The 16,802-nt window shown below is 39.3% G+C and overlaps 1 protein-coding gene across 4 annotated transcripts in view; it reads left to right on the top strand.

Annotated features, from left to right (window-relative positions):
• Nucleotides 1–16,802, top strand: part of FXR1 (FMR1 autosomal homolog 1) — a 35,664-nt gene that overhangs the window by 11,292 nt on the left and 7,570 nt on the right. For all 4 annotated transcript variants that reach the window (XM_054207474.1, XM_054207476.1, XM_054207473.1 and 1 more), the window contains exons 3-12: nt 2,590–2,683; nt 3,983–4,054; nt 6,217–6,365; nt 6,828–6,921; nt 7,821–7,937; nt 8,037–8,207; nt 13,267–13,345; nt 14,385–14,494; nt 15,392–15,478; nt 16,253–16,460. In XM_054207474.1, the coding sequence (XP_054063449.1) occupies nt 2,590–2,683; nt 3,983–4,054; nt 6,217–6,365; nt 6,828–6,921; nt 7,821–7,937; nt 8,037–8,207; nt 13,267–13,345; nt 14,385–14,494; nt 15,392–15,478; nt 16,253–16,460 (1,181 nt within the window). The remainder of the gene's footprint in view (nt 1–2,589; nt 2,684–3,982; nt 4,055–6,216; nt 6,366–6,827; nt 6,922–7,820; nt 7,938–8,036; nt 8,208–13,266; nt 13,346–14,384; nt 14,495–15,391; nt 15,479–16,252; nt 16,461–16,802) is intronic.

The raw sequence follows: 16,802 nt of genomic DNA, 5'->3' as shown, positions 1-16,802 counted from the left end.
GTAGTTCAAAGCAGGGGCATAATTGTTGGCAAATGCATTTCTAGTGTTTAGTATCCGTGTTGTCCATGTGTTTTACAGGAAGGCTGGCAGCAGCCCTGTTCCAAAAAGGATGGGCTACAACATATGTCAAGTGTTCTGTTGACCAAAAATAGGTGTTATCAGGAAGTGTGTATACAGTTCTAGTCAAATTTTTCTGTGGTGTAAATCTGATAAATTATTGCCCTTTTTACTGAGTTAAATTCATGAGGGCTCTGGTAGAGCTGAAGTTGGCAAGAGTGTCCCCTCCTGAGCACATCATTCTGTGTGATACTGATCAGCACCAAGTGAGTACAGGCATCTACTCCGCTAAAGGCAGTCTACATTGTCAGTTTGCATTTTCTGCTCTTCTTAACCAGTCTTTATCTACAGCTATTGTAAGGTTCCCAAAGTTGGTGTACTAGCACAGACTGCTAAAGCTGATTCTTGTGGCCATAGCAATAATTAGTCTCTGGGCAGATATCCTTGATTCTTTCATCAGCCATTTTCTGGAGGTAAGGAGGCAGAGAATGAATGCGGAAGCTTCAGGAACTGGAAACTTTTATAACTGTGTAAGACAGAAAATTGGATGTTGAGGTACAACTTTGTATAGGCCCATTGGAGTCTGAAGCAGCCATTGAAAGAAAGAATTCTGCATTGTAAGAAGCAAGAACCTCCCTTTTTTTGTAGCTTGTGCCAGATATTTGGGATAATCCTTCTGTCGGTTTGGTGTCAGTGGATGGAGTTCCTTTAGATCATTAGAGATGGAACCAAAATCCTTCCTACTGCAAGTTCAAGTGGATTTTATTGAAGGTACAAGGTCTCTTCCACCACAGCATCTCATCGTGGGCGGTTTATAATTTTCTGTAAGCTCCTGTTTGCTGGATTCTTTAACTACAAGGCACAGTTGAGATTCTCAAGAGAACTTGAAGCAGCTCACTTGAGTTTGCAACATTTTTGATTCTGTTGTTCGGTCATGATTATCATGCTCGTACTGTTTCTAAACTAAAGTTTTATATACCCTATAATTCAGGGAATCCATTTTGTCCTTACTGTTTGCCTCTGCATCTGTGAGAGTAGTAACTTCACAAATGCGGGGAAGGGAAGGAAGAACCCAAACCCCAAGTTCAGGGACTGTTATAGTTGCAACAAGGACAGTTGAATTGCACGTGATTTTGCCCCTTTTCTCAGAAATAGAATGAGATTTAAATAGCATTTTACGGCCAAAATACCTTTCAACTTCAACAAAAGCTATCCATAATCTTCATGGGGTTTTCTTTTTTTCAAAGTTCCACTATTGTTAAAAGAAAAATTTTAAGTGTATAAAAAAAATAATTTAATTTTTTAATTTAAAAATTAAAAGTGTATAATAATGACTAGAGCAAAACTATATGGATATCTCACATCTTTATGAAGTGGGGTACTTGAGCGTAAGCTGTGAGGTGTCTCTTCAGAGAAAACATGTAGATGTACCCATCTTGCAGAAAGTTGCAGAAGTGCCCTTTGCTGTTAATGCTGAGACTTGTGCTAACTTAGGCTGCTTTGTCTGCGTGAATTAGAAGCGAGCAGAACAAATTCCTTGTAGTGATCTGTACTGTTACAAGTTGGTTCTGCATCCTGTCTGTACCCAATGTGGACTTCGATTAGCATGGGCATAAATGATGGACATTGGAATGCTTTGACAGATACTGTCGAAGTGCCTCAGATATTCTAAGTTAATAAGTTTTTTTGGGGGGCGGTGTTTTCCCCTGGTTTTATTTCAATGTGTGTAGGGTCTTCGGGTGGGTTTCTGACTAACAGTGAGAGCGAGCTGGTGGTGTTCTGTGATGTTCACAGAGTAGGAGGAGAAGGAGTTTCAGGAGAACACAGAGGATGTGAATTGCCCTAGTAGTCTTTGTAAAATGCACCTGAAACACATGCTTCTACAAATAAAATGCTTTGTGGACCAGCCACAGTGAAATAAATAGCCTTTTTGTTCAAGAAGGTAAAATTTTAATTTTATATGCCTAGTAATTGGTGTTGATAAACAGATACAAAGGTATGTTTTGAACTGAATCTGTTTGCCAGACACTTACTGGAGAGGGTTAACAAGTTCGTAGGGAGAAATGTAAAGTTTTGTTAATGATCAGATTTTCCTGGACTTCTTAACACATTGATGGTAAGCTGTTGAAACATTAAGTATGAGGTGAAGAAATGGATGAACCCCATGGTGGACTGCGAAGTTAAGCTTACATCTGTATAAAGGCTTTATCAGTTGAACAGTAGAAATGTAAGTACCTCATCTAATAAGTCTTTTCATTGGGGTTTTATGAAAGCCATTTAGTGAATCGAGTCAAGTTAAATTTTTCAGTTAATTTAAAAATTATTTTGTCATTAAATATCTTCCCAGATACTATTTTTGTCTTGACAGGATTATTTTGTTTCCTTTGCTTATAAGGTTTGCTTTCTAGCAATGAAGAAACATTGATTATATGGGAAGAGTGTGTTTTAACTAAACTCAGAGTGCTAAAAATAAAACTAAGAAAACAAGAGGAAAATTGTAGAAATAACGTGTAACGTCTTTTCAACTTTCAGTTGGCAACCAGAGCGCCAGGTACCCTTTAATGAAGTCAGATTACCACCACCCCCTGATATCAAGAAAGAAATTGGTGAAGGAGATGAAGTGGAGGTGAGTCTATCCTAATGAACTGTCCTTACGTGTCACTGATTGTCTGTTCAAGGTGGTGGTGATACTGTAAGTACGTTAGCAAAGTGAAGTTTTAAAAAGGAGACTGTCTCTAGTAGTGGATTTATTAGGCTTTCAGTGAAATTGTGACGTTTCAGGTTTTTTGCAGAAGTACCAGTAGAGCTTTCTCAAAACCTAAATTTTAAAGTAACTGAAACTGTTAGAATTTAAAAAAAAAACCCCTAGGTAATTTTCATTTTTAATCTGGAATATAACTGTTGGAGATGTTTTGATGTGAAACTGTAATAAAGCTCTTCCAATAACAAGAGCATTAACCTAGATAAAATATCTGATACAAACTGGTAGGAAATTCTGTGACTTATACTGTTTTACAGAGAAACATTGTTAATTAGAAATGATATTTTAAACCAGGGAATTAGAAGTTGCATCTTCTGTTCCCAGGTCATTGTATTATTTTTATCTTTACTATATTTAGTAATTAGTTTAACTTCTGCTTTTTACTTTACTTGTCTTTAAAATCAAAGTAATGAGTTTCTTTAGGATACCTTTGTAGTTTGGGGCTAGTAATCTAAGAAGCAACGTAGTGTAGGTGCTGGGGTTTTCTGTTTTTTTTATTTGAAATACATGTTATTTTTTGGCTTTGTTAGAGGTTAAATTTAAAGGATTATTTTCTACCTCTGTGCTATTGCAAAACTTCCTGTTTAGTCTGCATACAAATGACTCTGGCCTGTCCGAAGTGTGTAAGGAGTAAATGAAACTTAAAGAAGCTGAGGAAAACGAAAGTTTCAGAAGTCATCTGTTCTATATCTGATCTTGCATTAACTGGGTAGCGTTTTTTAAATGTGTCACATGTAGTCATATGGTGACTGATTCATTTCAGTAGTCCTAGGTATATCCAGTTAGCTAAGGGCAAACCAAAAATCTTAATTGTGGATTTACTTCTATGTGTGAACTTTTCAGTGTGAAGATAATGTTTGAATTGAGTGAGGAAGTGCCCCTGACTAAGTGTTGAGCCGAGGTTTTGTCTTCCTTGAGAAATTTCTATTGAATTGTCAGTAATGTCTGCAAAGGAAATACGTTCATAGTCCTTGTAGTGCAAAATAAAAAATTCGTGCAAGAAGCACATGCCTGCATAATTGATACAAAAACTACTTTATGTAGAATACTGTGCCATTTTAATGAAAACTAGAAAAGTTGGGATGTTCTTTATTTGTTATATGTGCAGGCAAGTGAATTTTGTCTGTGTGTGCTTTCAGTGCTTCTTACTACTTTCATTTTCAGGTTTATTCTAGAGCAAATGACCAAGAACCTTGTGGCTGGTGGCTGGCAAAAGTTCGAATGATGAAAGGAGAGGTAAATTAATTTAAAACCTACTCGTGGAATGCTGTTATGTTAATACAGTAAATATGAAAGGTCTTTGTGATGGAAAAACTATGAATAAAGTACTACAAATATAAAACCATGACAAAACAGAATTACACGTTGAGATCACTTTGGAGTGACCCATGCTGCATTACGCACCCGAGGGTTGGAGTTTTATAGCTGAGCAAGTAATTTCAATTATTAGTAGTTTAATTGCTTGGAGTAATCTATGCATGCATAAGAACAGGACTTCTAACAAACATACTTTGCGAATTGAACTTGGCGCTAAAAATTAAGTAAAGCAGTACAGTACGCCTCACCTGTGGTTAGAGTCTGTTTAAAGTCCATAAATGAAGCATGCTGTAACGATCAATGTGTGTTGCTGTGGGTTCTCTTTTGGGGTTTTCTAGTGAGTGTAGTGGAAAGACACCAGCTGGTTTGCTTTTAACGATGTCAAGTTTGTGTTTTACGTTGACTGTTACAGAGTAGAGCTTGGCAGTGTCTGATACAGTCTCATTAAAGCTTTATTTTGTGAAATGGCAGCAAGAGAATTTAGCTTCATGGTAGGAAGGGTCCTGTATTTTAATGCTTCTACTGTATTAGATTCCTAAAACTGAAGGAAGCGGGGTTGAGGGAAAAAAAAGTTGCTCAATTTCTGATATTGTTCAAAGACTCAACAAATAGTAAGTGCTGTTGAGCTGTGTGAGGGCAAGGTGGTGGTAAACAGTTATCAAAGGAAGATTCTGTGTCTTGGTCCTTGCGGATGAACAGCTTGTTAAGAAAATGGGAGAAGCCAATTTAAATGATAGAGTTTGTCCTTTGGGGCTCATCTGCTTCTCTTATATGTCACAGAAATTTGGAATTTTACTGTGAGTTACCTTGCTGTGCTGCTTATTTAAAAAGTTGCAAAAGAAAAATTTTTAATTCTGAATTTAAATGCAGTTTTATCCAATTATTAATTTTCTAGTATTTTTGACAGGAAAAATACAGCATTTTCAAATTAGTTACTTTATGGAATTGTCCCCCCAAAAAACCCTCAGAGTTCAATTTTGGCTTCTTTGTACAGTCTTTAACGTGGTTCTGTATTCAAATTTTTTCCTCAAAGTAAATGTGAAATTCACAAACAATGCATCTGTCTAATGATAGTTAGTTTTGTGATTGTTCTGAGAACCAGAATTATCTTTAACTATAGAAGGAGGGGTTTTTTTAAGCGTATAGTCGTAGTTATCTTCAGTTTAGTTGCCTGCTTAGTATTTATTTTTCATTATTATTACTTAACTTGGTTTGTCATACGTTTCAAAAGCAGCTTTATATGGTTAGGATGATACCAAAGCTAAACTAAAACTAGAAATTGAAAAATAGCATGTGGAAAAGTGTTTGTGACCTTAGTGATTTACCTTTCCTGATAATTGGAGTAAGTTGTGTGTGTTGACAAAAGCAGGTGCCAGTTTTGAGGGAGGAAGCACTGCTGCACTGCCAGATTGCACAGAGGTGGCGGGGGGGCAGGAGGCTGCATCCCTTACACAAAGCCAGGCCTCAGGGATGCTCTGCACACAAGCTGCTTTGTTACTTGCGTGTGTCAGGTGGAAGTGTGGGAGTAGATTATTGGTAGCTATTAAGTCTTCTTAGTTCTCTTGCCTTCCTTGATTTGGGGTAGCGTGTATCAGATTGTATTTTTATTTTCCTTTTGATCTTACATTGTTCACAGGTAGTTTGCCCATTGAATCAGTGGATTTGCCTTTTCTTAAAAAAAAAAAAAAGAAACAAAAAAAACTATTGCAGAGCAGACATTTCTGTGAAGAATAAATTGTGTTTGCTTCTCTATTAGGTTATTTTTAGAATTAGTAAACATTTTGAATTTTGGAAGTTGAACTGGACTAAAGTAGGTGTTTGAAGAGGGATGGGCATGAGAAAAAACAACTGAAGATGATTTTGTGGGGGACTGAAATTATGCTGATACAGTGCCCTGACTTCTCTGAGGTATCATATGGGTGCCGAAATATGTCCAGGCTCATTTGTGTAGAATTGCAGCATTATATCAACTCAGATTCATGTTTTAGTATATATATTCATATTTTGTACTTTCTTGGTGATCCTGGTAATGTTGCTCTTTGTTCCTTACTGAAGTTTTTTAAAAAAAATTTCTTCTATAGTTTTATGTCATTGAATATGCTGCTTGTGATGCCACTTACAATGAAATTGTCACTTATGAACGACTTCGACCTGTGAATCAAAATAAAACTGTCAAAAAGAACACCTTTTTCAAGTGCACAGTGGATGTTCCTGAAGATCTGAGAGATGCGTGAGTAGCTCTGCCCACTTTAATAAGGCATGTACTGTGTTTGAGGGGGGAAAAACCCACTCGGCTTATACTTCGGAGGGCAGTTTACAAGTCCCTGTGAAGAACCTTAAGGGTGGCTGTGGCTGCAGTAGCTGGTTTAGAAACTGCTGACTGGGATCCCTGCCGAGCTTTTGGTGTGGGGACAAAGAGCAAGTTCTGAGGTGGGAGCTTTGGGTCTTTCTTGGGGCTTGTAGAGGTGGTGCACTCACAGTGGGCCTCTGGTACCAAGACTCGTGAAATAACCGTGATGACATTCAGTCCATGGAGAAATAAGGACTGGAACCGTGTTAAGGAGAACAGGAATTTTCCAGTTTCTGAAGGGTCTTCTCCTGAAACTCCTGAAACATTCTTGGTTCTCATTGTGATATTACATGGTTCGTTTTGATGCAGCTTGTTGAAGTGACAGTCGTTTTGTCTCCTTAGGTGTGCTAATGAAAATGCACATAAAGATTTCAAGAAAGCTGTGGGAGCATGTAGAATTTTTTATCATGCTGAAACTGCTCAATTAATAATACTGGTAAGTAATTATTTCTATGTAAATGTTGCATGAATTTTCAGTATGTTCTTTATGGGAAGTATATAGCCAGCCTGCATATTTGTGTAGAAAGTGGTTTATCTTGTCAAGCTGTGCAAATTGTGAGAGATTTAAGTAGATGTGTTTAAGTTTTATCTTTGGGGGCAGGCCTTTTGGCAGGCTACAAGTACTGCACGGCATACAGCCTACATTTAGGAGCCGCTTTCAGTCTCGCTGTTTTTACGATTTTTGCCATCCACAACTGAGTGGCGTTTCACTGATTTGTGCGGATGGCTCAAAGCCAGCTCGAGTTTACTCTGCTCTGGAGCAGTAGATTTCCCCCCGTACTGTATTACACTGGGCACCTTGACCTACAGCTGTGTTTCCACGTGAAGAACTGCACCAGTTCAGCATAGCCATTAAGGAATTGTTCACTTAGATTCTTCTGTGACAGTTTTCTCTTACTATGTAGACTTTTCCGAGCATTAGTTTCTCTTCAGAGTTCTGCTTACTTAATACCATCTACTCGAACCTCACTCTCCAGAATTGCGTTTTCCTTGCTCATCTCCTTCGCTTTGCCATTCAGACAGTGAGTGACAAGTATGTATATGGTAGAATGATATTTAACTTGTTTGTCTGGGGAGCATCAAGGGGAAGGAGTTACTGTGTATACCCAGCAGCAAAATCTTCAGTGTAAAACATGCTGTGAGTGAGAACAGGAAATTGTTGGTTTGCAGAGGTGGTGCTGTATTTCTCATGCTCTGTTTTGAGGAAGAATAATGTCCACGTAAGTACTGGCAACTTAGATCATGTTCATGATTTAGTTTAAATAGGTTCCTGATTTATTCTTTAAATGTGGATTTGTTTTAAAAATGAAACATCATGTTCCTTCTCTTTTGTAGTCTGCCAGTGAAGCAACAGTGAAGCGAGTGAACATACTGAGTGACATGCATTTGCGCAGCATTCGTACCAAGCTTATGCTTATGTCAAGGAACGAAGAAGCTACAAAACACTTAGAAGTAAGCCATAGCTTGTAATTCTTGTTGCTTGAAACTGAGCATGTAACTGTATATTACACTGAGTACATATGGACAAGTCTTACTTTGTTTTCCCTTCAGTGCACGAAACAGCTTGCTGCAGCATTTCACGAGGAATTTGTAGTCAGAGAAGATTTAATGGGACTTGCTATAGGAACGCATGGCAGTAACATACAGCAAGCCAGAAAGGTTCCAGGAGTTACTGCTATTGAACTTGAGGAGGATACTGGTACATTCAGAATCTACGGAGAGGTAAGGGGGAAACTTTGTAAGAGTCTTATGAGCATTTCACTCTGTATCTGCATTTAGAGTGGTGAGAGCTGTGCCCAGAACTAAGAATTGCAAATAGCTGAGTATTCTGACTGTCTATGTGCATGTTCACGCTATGGCAGCTTGTGCTACGTCTATTTGAAATACAAGACTTCATTGCAGCGGTGACCTCTGTAAGATGTGTTCTGTCCTAATCAGTCCGTGTGCTGATGCACAGATTCTGTAACTGCACTGTGCATCTTGGTCAAAAAGAGAAGTATCATTTGCTGCTGTTTCACTTGATCGCAGATGTTTGGTTTTTTCCTTCAGACTGTATATGCTGTTCCTGTTGGTTCTCTTCTTCCCCGCTTCCAGTTCATGTGTGTTTCGCTGTGTGGTGTCTGCTCCTCTGACCTAGCCAAACGTGTTAAGGCATCTTCTGCTGTTTCTAACCCTTTTATTTTGACAATTTAATGCTGACTTTGGCAAAATAATGCTGGTTCGCTCCAAGTTACTTCCATTTGCATGACTCTTTAACTGATGTGCTTCAAATCTCACAAGTGCTTTGAAATGTGGCTGGTATTTGGACCAAAACAATGATCCATTCAGGAGGCAGAAGAGTAGTGACAAAGATGCCACTGTCACCAGAGCCCTGTCAGAACATCTCTTGAGGGTTTTTTTTTATCCCATGTTACCAACTCTACAGGTGCCACTAACACTTGAGTCTCTGGTGTTAACACTTCTAGAAATCCTTGGTTTTCTACTGTTTCAGGAAATCTGTGGTCTTGAATTATGTTCCATGCATGTCAGGAGTAGAAGCTGATTGTGATCCAAGGGTCAAATGAAGTTGATACTGATGAGGGGAGGACAAACTTCTGTATTCCTCAGTGTCTCTGAACTGTGTCCTTTTTTTGGAAACCTCAAACGCTTCCAGGGTATCAGGGTGGCAACAGATCCTCTTTGATCTAGTACTACCGGTAAATCACATCTCACGGTTCATGAAGAAGAATTGGGCAAGTTCAAATGCAGGAGAACGTGTAGTGTGTTCCAGTTTCGGTCTCTTCAACGTGAATGATGTGACACTGAAACTTGTGGAAAGGCTATGACACTCACCAGGCTCTCACAGTCATGCACAGCAGAGATTATAAATACCAGATGCCTCCTAAATAAAAATGCCATTGGACACATCCAGCCTTGTCTTCTCTGGAAGCGATAGCTGCTTCTAAAAAAGCCAGGCAACCTAAATATTCCACGTGACAAGGGTTTCAGCGTCTAGGTATACTCCTCTGCTTTTTTTGCTCCTTTTCAGCTGGATTTGGCGAGTGGCCAGGTGCTAGTGGCTGAATGCACGGGCAGACAATGTTAGGCTGAGAGATGTGGGAGCTGTGATCCAGTGTCCTTGACATTGTAGTCAGGGTCTGAGGGTCTCCCATAGCTAACATTTTGTATACAAATAAAAGTTCAGTGTTGTTTGGGGCCCAAATCTTTGAGGGAAGGAACAGGGAGATGAATTTTAAAGAATATTGGAAACCTACATGATTAGAAGGAGGCTAAACTGTATGGGATGCCATTCATGCCTTCTCGCTTACCTGATCCAGACCACTTCGATTCCAAGACCCTTTGCCTTCTGCCTGAACTGCTGCTTGTTACAGAGAGCACAGTACTGTGAACTTCAGAGCTTGGACGCTCCCTACTTCTGAAATCCTGTGCTTCCCCAGCGAGGGAGGGGCCTTATCAGAACCAGGAAAGCTTCTCTTACACCTTCATTACTGGCAAAATTGAATTGCATTCAATTCTTGTGCAATTCCTAGGACTTCCCTCTTGTACCTTTTTTTTAAAGATACTTAACTGTATGGTAACCATTCTTTTGGATTGAAGGATAGCGAGATCCTGTCTATCCTGGCTTTTTCGGGAGACTGTTCCTACTTGTTTTCCCGTTGGAGAAAATAAGAAAACTTGTTTTCCCTTTGGAGTTTTCATAAGCTCAGTTCCATTTTTAAACCAGGAGACTAATACGCCTTTTATTTTATGTCTTAAGACTTACATCGCAATGGAAAAAGCATTGTTCCCTGCCATGACTTAGGAGGACTTTGTCTTTATCTGCATGAGATGAGGCTTTTCAAATGACTCCCAGAGGTAGATTTCACTTTTTTTCTGTTGGGGAAGGTGTAAAAGAGCTACCAGGACTCTGGAGAGACTTTTGAAACCTTGTCCCAGAAGCTGGTGTGAGACTCCTGAGACAGATCCACCATTTGTAATAGGAGTGTGTTCCACCAGCGTGTAGCTACTAGATCTACATTAGTGACCATCTTACAAAACATCTTCCCTAAAATCTACAGCCATACAGTTCTTGTTTGACTCTCATTTAGAACTCTCCTGCTGCAAAAGGTATAATGCTGAGTTTAGAAAAATACTCTGCATGTGATCTTTCAGTTGAAGACTCTTCAGGTAACCTGGACATGTGGTGATTGTACAGGCTACTATGGGAAGGAACCAGAGCACGAACAGATATGTAGACCGTCATTCAAATTTAGAAAGGCAGTTACTAGTAACTGAGATACTTTGAGGTCTTTAATCCATGAGCACACTGATTTTTAGAGAGAGAAATTATTTTTCTTTTCCTTTTCTGTGTTACTGACTGTGAGGAACAAAGACTACATTGTCCAAATCAGCTTTACGTGCTGTCTCACCTTGGGGTGTGAATGAGTGGTACAGGTTGCACTCGCACAAGAACTCTGAGTGCTTGCAACGAAGTGTAGGTGTGCAGAGGGTGCACTGGAGAACTGCCACTGACAGCAGCTGTTCAGTGGCTCATCCTGACTCTGCTTCTGCGAAAGCCATCACTGTTCCTTTGTCTTTATTTGGGGAAGAACTGATTAACATACCTCTGAGGCAGGGCATTGTGAACTCTTTAGTTGATTGTGTCCTATGTGTAGAGTTGATGGAAGGTGAAAAATTGCTAATGTGTGTTGAAGTTGTACCATGTTAGCAGTTGGGTTGAGGGTGCAGCGTAGCCTCTGCTCCCAGCAGTGCCTTCCTCTTCACCTGTTTTCCAGGCTTGGTTGCTTGTTTCGTTCTCTTGAAATCCAGTTAGCCCATGTTTCTCATGCTAGCATTTTGACCTCTGCCAGAAGTAGAGATTTATATATTTCTTCTTGTTCTAGGACTTCCCTGCTTGGAAAGATGCAGGAGCTGGTCGTGCTCTTGTTTCATGTGTTGCCTAAAACATGAGAGATGAAAGGGCTGAGGCATTAGTATAAAATGAAACCTGCTCAAAAGCTGTCATTACTGACTAGATGCTGATACTTGTTCCTTAATTCCACACTTTTGCTGTTGCTAATTTGAAGCTTTGTTTCTTGTTTCAGGATCTTTGTAGCCTGAATTAACTGTCATTTAATTTCTGTCATTCAATAATAAAGCTATAAGAGAACACTGACAGGAGTTGTCCCCACTAACCAATGACACTGTCCTGTCTTGGAAAACATTGTAGGTGAACTGTGGCTAAAAACCAGCATTCTGGAAGGAGAGTTCTTTGGTTGCAGTATTACTTGCAGTGTAGAGATGATATGGAATTCAGGCGGATTCCTGATTCAGGCTCAGTTTCCAGTCAAGCATAAGACAAGAGAGAAACAGCAGTTGAAAAATTTTTGTAGCGAAAACAGAAAACTTCCTACCTCCTGCCAGTTCGAGAGTGGTGTGCTGTGTCTGTACGCTCTTACACCTTCCCGCGGTGCTGCTGCACCTTTGAACCCCCAGTGTGTCTGACTGCTGCCAGATTCCCTGACCGCAGCCTCCCAGCCGTTCCGCGGCGAGTCCCGTTCCAGCAGATGGAGTGGGTTGTGGTGGCCAGGCCTCTAAGTGTGCGCACACCTGGAGGAGAAGCTACTTCTGTCATTCTGGCAGTGTTTATTCCCCAAAGATTAACGTGTATTTGCAAACAGTGCTTGGTATTAAGACTTGCATGCAAAATGGATCTGTCTGTTACAACAAAGTTTCTGTGACTGATTTTGTTGTTTTCTTTCTGTTCTCTTGAATACTGTGTAAGACAGTGGAATTTTCCTAGAGGAGAGAACTTCTAACGGCTGTTTTATTTAGGCTGTTCTGAAAAACCAGTACACCTTTCTTATGGGAAAAGCTGTAAAGCCAGTGGCTGCTTGCAGTGATCCTGTAAAGTTCTGCCATTGCCTTCGGCCTTGGAAATGTCTTATCTTTATCAGGTCACATCATCTTTAGATACTGTCAAGAGGCAAATAAGCTTAAAATTCATTTTCTTCTCCCCCATTTTTTCACATGTGGCCCTCTGTGCATAGTAGCGTATTACATGTTAAAAGTGATGCTAAAAATTGCAAAATAAATCTATATTGCTGGCGATATCAATGGTAGCACAGTTTCTGTTGAGAAAAACTGGATGCTTCCAAAGCAGCTTAGAGGAAAATGCAGAGGTTAAACTACAGTTTTATGGCTTTCCATCTAGTCGTAGCCATAGAACTACTGCGACCTCGGGTGAAATGAGATGCATGATCCAAAGTTTCTTTTAACGTGGTATTCTTGTAAGCTGAAGTTTCTATGAATGTTGGTAGGACCTCTTACAAATTTATTTTCAGTACGAAATCTTTGTGATAATTATGATATTAATTTTTTAATAGATGGATTCTAGATTTGAAAATTGTGTCTTGATTTTGGAGAAAACTAATATAATTAGTTGTTTTTTCCCAATTAAGGTCTACTAGAAACTGCTTCAAGATACATCTGTAAGACATTTTATGTCCGGGGTGTTTTTGTGGTACGTTGCAGATAATATTTTAAAATGTCTTAAAATAGCATCAGAAAAGTGGCTTTCTTCGTTACTGATGCTTTGCTTCACCACTGAATTTAGTTTCTGGGCATTTTACTGAATTATTTTTCTTTAACATGTAGCTTAAAACTAGATTAATCTTGTCACTATTCTTCTCTTTTTGAAAATAATTTCGATGTTTGGAAGGCTCACAGCTGTTGCTACAAGGTTTTATTTTTAACATAGTACATTCACAAATAAACTCCTTTTTCTTTAATTCATTTTCAGACTGCTGATGCAGTGAAAAAGGCTAGAAGTTACTTGGAATTTGTGGAGGATTTTATTCAAGTTCCCAGAAATCTTGTTGGTACGTAATACTGCTAAAACTTGGGGAAAGGGAGCCTAATCAGCACAACTCTGCAAAGAAGATTTAGATGCCAGTACAATATTTGATTTCTCCATTTAAGTAGAAAGTGATTAATCTTTCAAAACTATATGTACCAGGGAATTAATAGGAAATTACATATATTATTATTGAGTAATACTTTGTCAGGATTTTAACACTTAAAATGGTTTGATTACAGACTTGCACTGTCTAATTTAATGGTAATTTGAACTTTAGATCCTAGTAAAAAACCAAAATTGGAAGTGCTGAAACTAAATTGCAGAATTTAATGTGGCAGTAACTACAATTGAGTTGCAAGAATGGCATCAGACGACTCTCATTGCCTCCTCCTGGGCTCGGATTGGTCCGAGGTGGTGGTTGGATGGTGTTGAGTTGCTGAATAAACCAGCAGCGCTTGTCACTCTCGGGCTCGGTCTAGAAACGGGCAGGATCTGGATGCAGGTGCTGTCCCTGATTCAGCTGCAGGTTGGGTTATCCAAAGCAGAAATCAAAGGCTCTGCTTTTAACCTCTTAGGGTTTTGGGCTCAGAGCTTGCACATTATAGAGTACATCATTTAAATAATTCACGTGCAAACTCCTAACAATTACACTTTCAAAGTTTTATATCTTGAGCAAATTAAGGTGTAGCGTTTTGTTGGGGTTTTTAATACGAATAGGACCTCTACAAAAGAATGTATCTGATGCAACTCGATGCTCTCATCTACTAAATGTTAAAGCTTGTTTTAACATTCAGCAAATTCATCGTTAGTTTGTACACAAACACATTTTTTTCTGTAATGTAGTGGTGATCTTCATCAATATTTGTCATTCTGTGCATATATATAGTTTAATTTTGGAAGTTTTCACCTCTTCTGGCACTGTATGGTTTTCTTTGGGGTGTGAACGGTGAAGGAGAGTCAGGTGGTTGTTACAATTATGTTATACATAACTTAAAATATCAAGAAATGCATGAAAATATTTTGCACACGGGTGCAAAATTAACCATTCTTGCCCTCTGAAGGGAAAGTTATTGGAAAAAATGGAAAAGTGATTCAGGAGATTGTAGACAAGTCTGGAGTCGTCAGGGTGAGAATTGAAGGAGATAATGAAAACAAACTGCCCCGTGAAGATGTGAGTACTTTATTCTTTCTTCCTATCATTAGGTTTTTATTTTCCAAACCAGTCATCTTGAATCTTTTAACAAAGAATATGTAGGAAAACATAAGCAGACAGTGAGAATCTGGGGGGCACCAGAATGGGATGCCTGTTTGCTCTGCATCATCGTGCGGTTTATAAATACAGCCTTCATGGCCTGCGCAGCTCCTTTTCCATGGCCAAGCTGTAATCGTGGGGGTGTCCAGTTACAAAATCATGGGGTAGTTTTCTAGGAGAGATGCTTGTGGATTATTTAACGAAGCCAGTTTTATAACTTCTCTGTGGCTATTGAGAGCACAATTTTTCTTTTTTTTCAGACTGGCATCTTGCAATAAATTTTATATGAAACAATTCAAGAAAGAGCTTTTGCTGCTGAAGCAAGACTTTTTTTTTTTTTTTTTGTCTTTCTCCTATATGTACTTTAGCTGCATAACTGATTCAGGATTGATAGTGTTAATAATGTTCACATATTTTAAATATATGAAAACATAAGAAAATCCTCTAATGGTTATCTTGTAAAGTTGGTTTAATTAACCACTGGACACTTCCTGATAACCTATGGATGCTCCTCCACCTGTGTGATAAACACGCACAGCAGTTGTGTTGGGGGGTTGGGGGAGGATGTGAATGCTGTATGTCAGGGTACCTCAACTGCCAGAAGAGGTTGTTGGGGACGCTGGGCAGCCCTAAATCCTTAACGTATAAACCCCGACCTTCACCCCAGTCAGGCTCTTCCTAGTGCATCAGTTACTGTCTTTGCTTGTGTAGTTCACTTCCGTAATTTGAACAGATTTTTTTATAGTTCAAACAGAAAGCATTGTTTTGATGGTAATGTTCTTTCTGAAAATAAGATTTGACGTTCTGTTTCTGTAGGGAATGGTACCATTTGTATTTGTTGGTACTAAAGAAAGCATTGGAAATGTCCAAGTTCTTTTAGAGTACCACATCGCGTATCTAAAGGTAAGCGTATTTCAGAGGAAAGAGTCTCTAGGGGAAACTGTGGTTGAAGTAACAGAATTTTTGAGCTTCAGCTGTATTTGCAGTTGACAAACTGTTCCTCTGTGTATCGGGATTTAAGGTTTGGTGCCTTCAACCCAGCCCTTGTCCAGAGATGTTCTGGAAGCCTCTAAATCCATTACCGTGGTTACATAGTACTGGTGCCGTTGGCAGGAGTGGGCTGTGAGGAACACTGTTTTAACTGGCTTTTGGGAAGTAACACACGACTTTTTATATCTTTGTTAGTGTTGTGTTGTTCTGAGGTTAATGCCCTGTTGGGGTGGGATGGAATTTCTAATAGTATCACACTAATACTATGGACTATTAGAACAACGACCCATTTAAATTAGTTGGCTTTGTATGGAGTTGTGGTGTTGACTTAACAGAAATAATGAATGAATTTGAATCATGTTACTTTCTCAGTTGGCTTTTTTTTTAAAAAAAAACAAAGACTGGAAAACTTGTGGTTTGACTAGAAAAGCATAGGTAAGAAAGGTAATAGTAGTCTTAAAAAGAGTCTTTCAGCATGGGAATTTAAGAGAAAGATTTTTAGATTTCTTCCAAAACTCAGAGATTGCAGAACTCGGAGATAAATTCTGTTATTTGCAGCCAGCTCCGAGGTGGTGTCAGCTCTCCCACAGGAATGCTAGTTTTTAAGGTGACTGGATGGACGATGGTATTTTGTGAGGGGAAAGAACGTTTCTTTATCAGCAATTTTTTTTGTTTGTTTTTATGTAGGAGGTAGAACAACTAAGACTGGAAAGGCTCCAGATTGATGAACAATTGCGTCAGATCGGTATGGGTTTCAGACCTTCTTCTGCTCGAGCTCCTGAAAAAGAGAAGGGTTACACCACTGACGAGAGCACCCTCTCCTCGGTGCAAGGCTCCAGGTCCTACAGCGGGAGAGGGAGAGGCCGCCGGGGCCCCAATTACACGTCTGGTTACGGTGAGTTTCCTTCAGCATCTCCTGAGGACTCCTCAGGATGGATACTCCTGAATCCAGAACTGTCTCTGGATATCTTTGTGTTCAGCAGAGTTGAGTGAAGGGAGGGTTAAAAATTTAGAATTGCCATTTTATTTTTTACATAGCTCAAAAGACCTAATCAGATTTACGTTCTTGTTGAAGTTAAGTTTTAAATTGGAAAGATGAGCAAACAGAACTCTGGTGAGATCTTGCCCTTCAACGGTAGCAGCTGTATCTTACAAAGTTGGGAAAGGGAAAGAGCTACAGGTACTCTTCAGGAGATACAATTGAAAAAAAATAAAATATCTGGAATTAGCATCATCT

Source organism: Rissa tridactyla, chromosome 6, assembly GCF_028500815.1.
Source record: "Rissa tridactyla isolate bRisTri1 chromosome 6, bRisTri1.patW.cur.20221130, whole genome shotgun sequence".
Classification (NCBI taxonomy): Eukaryota; Metazoa; Chordata; class Aves; order Charadriiformes; family Laridae; genus Rissa; species Rissa tridactyla.
This window is presented reverse-complemented; position numbering and strand designations above follow the sequence as displayed.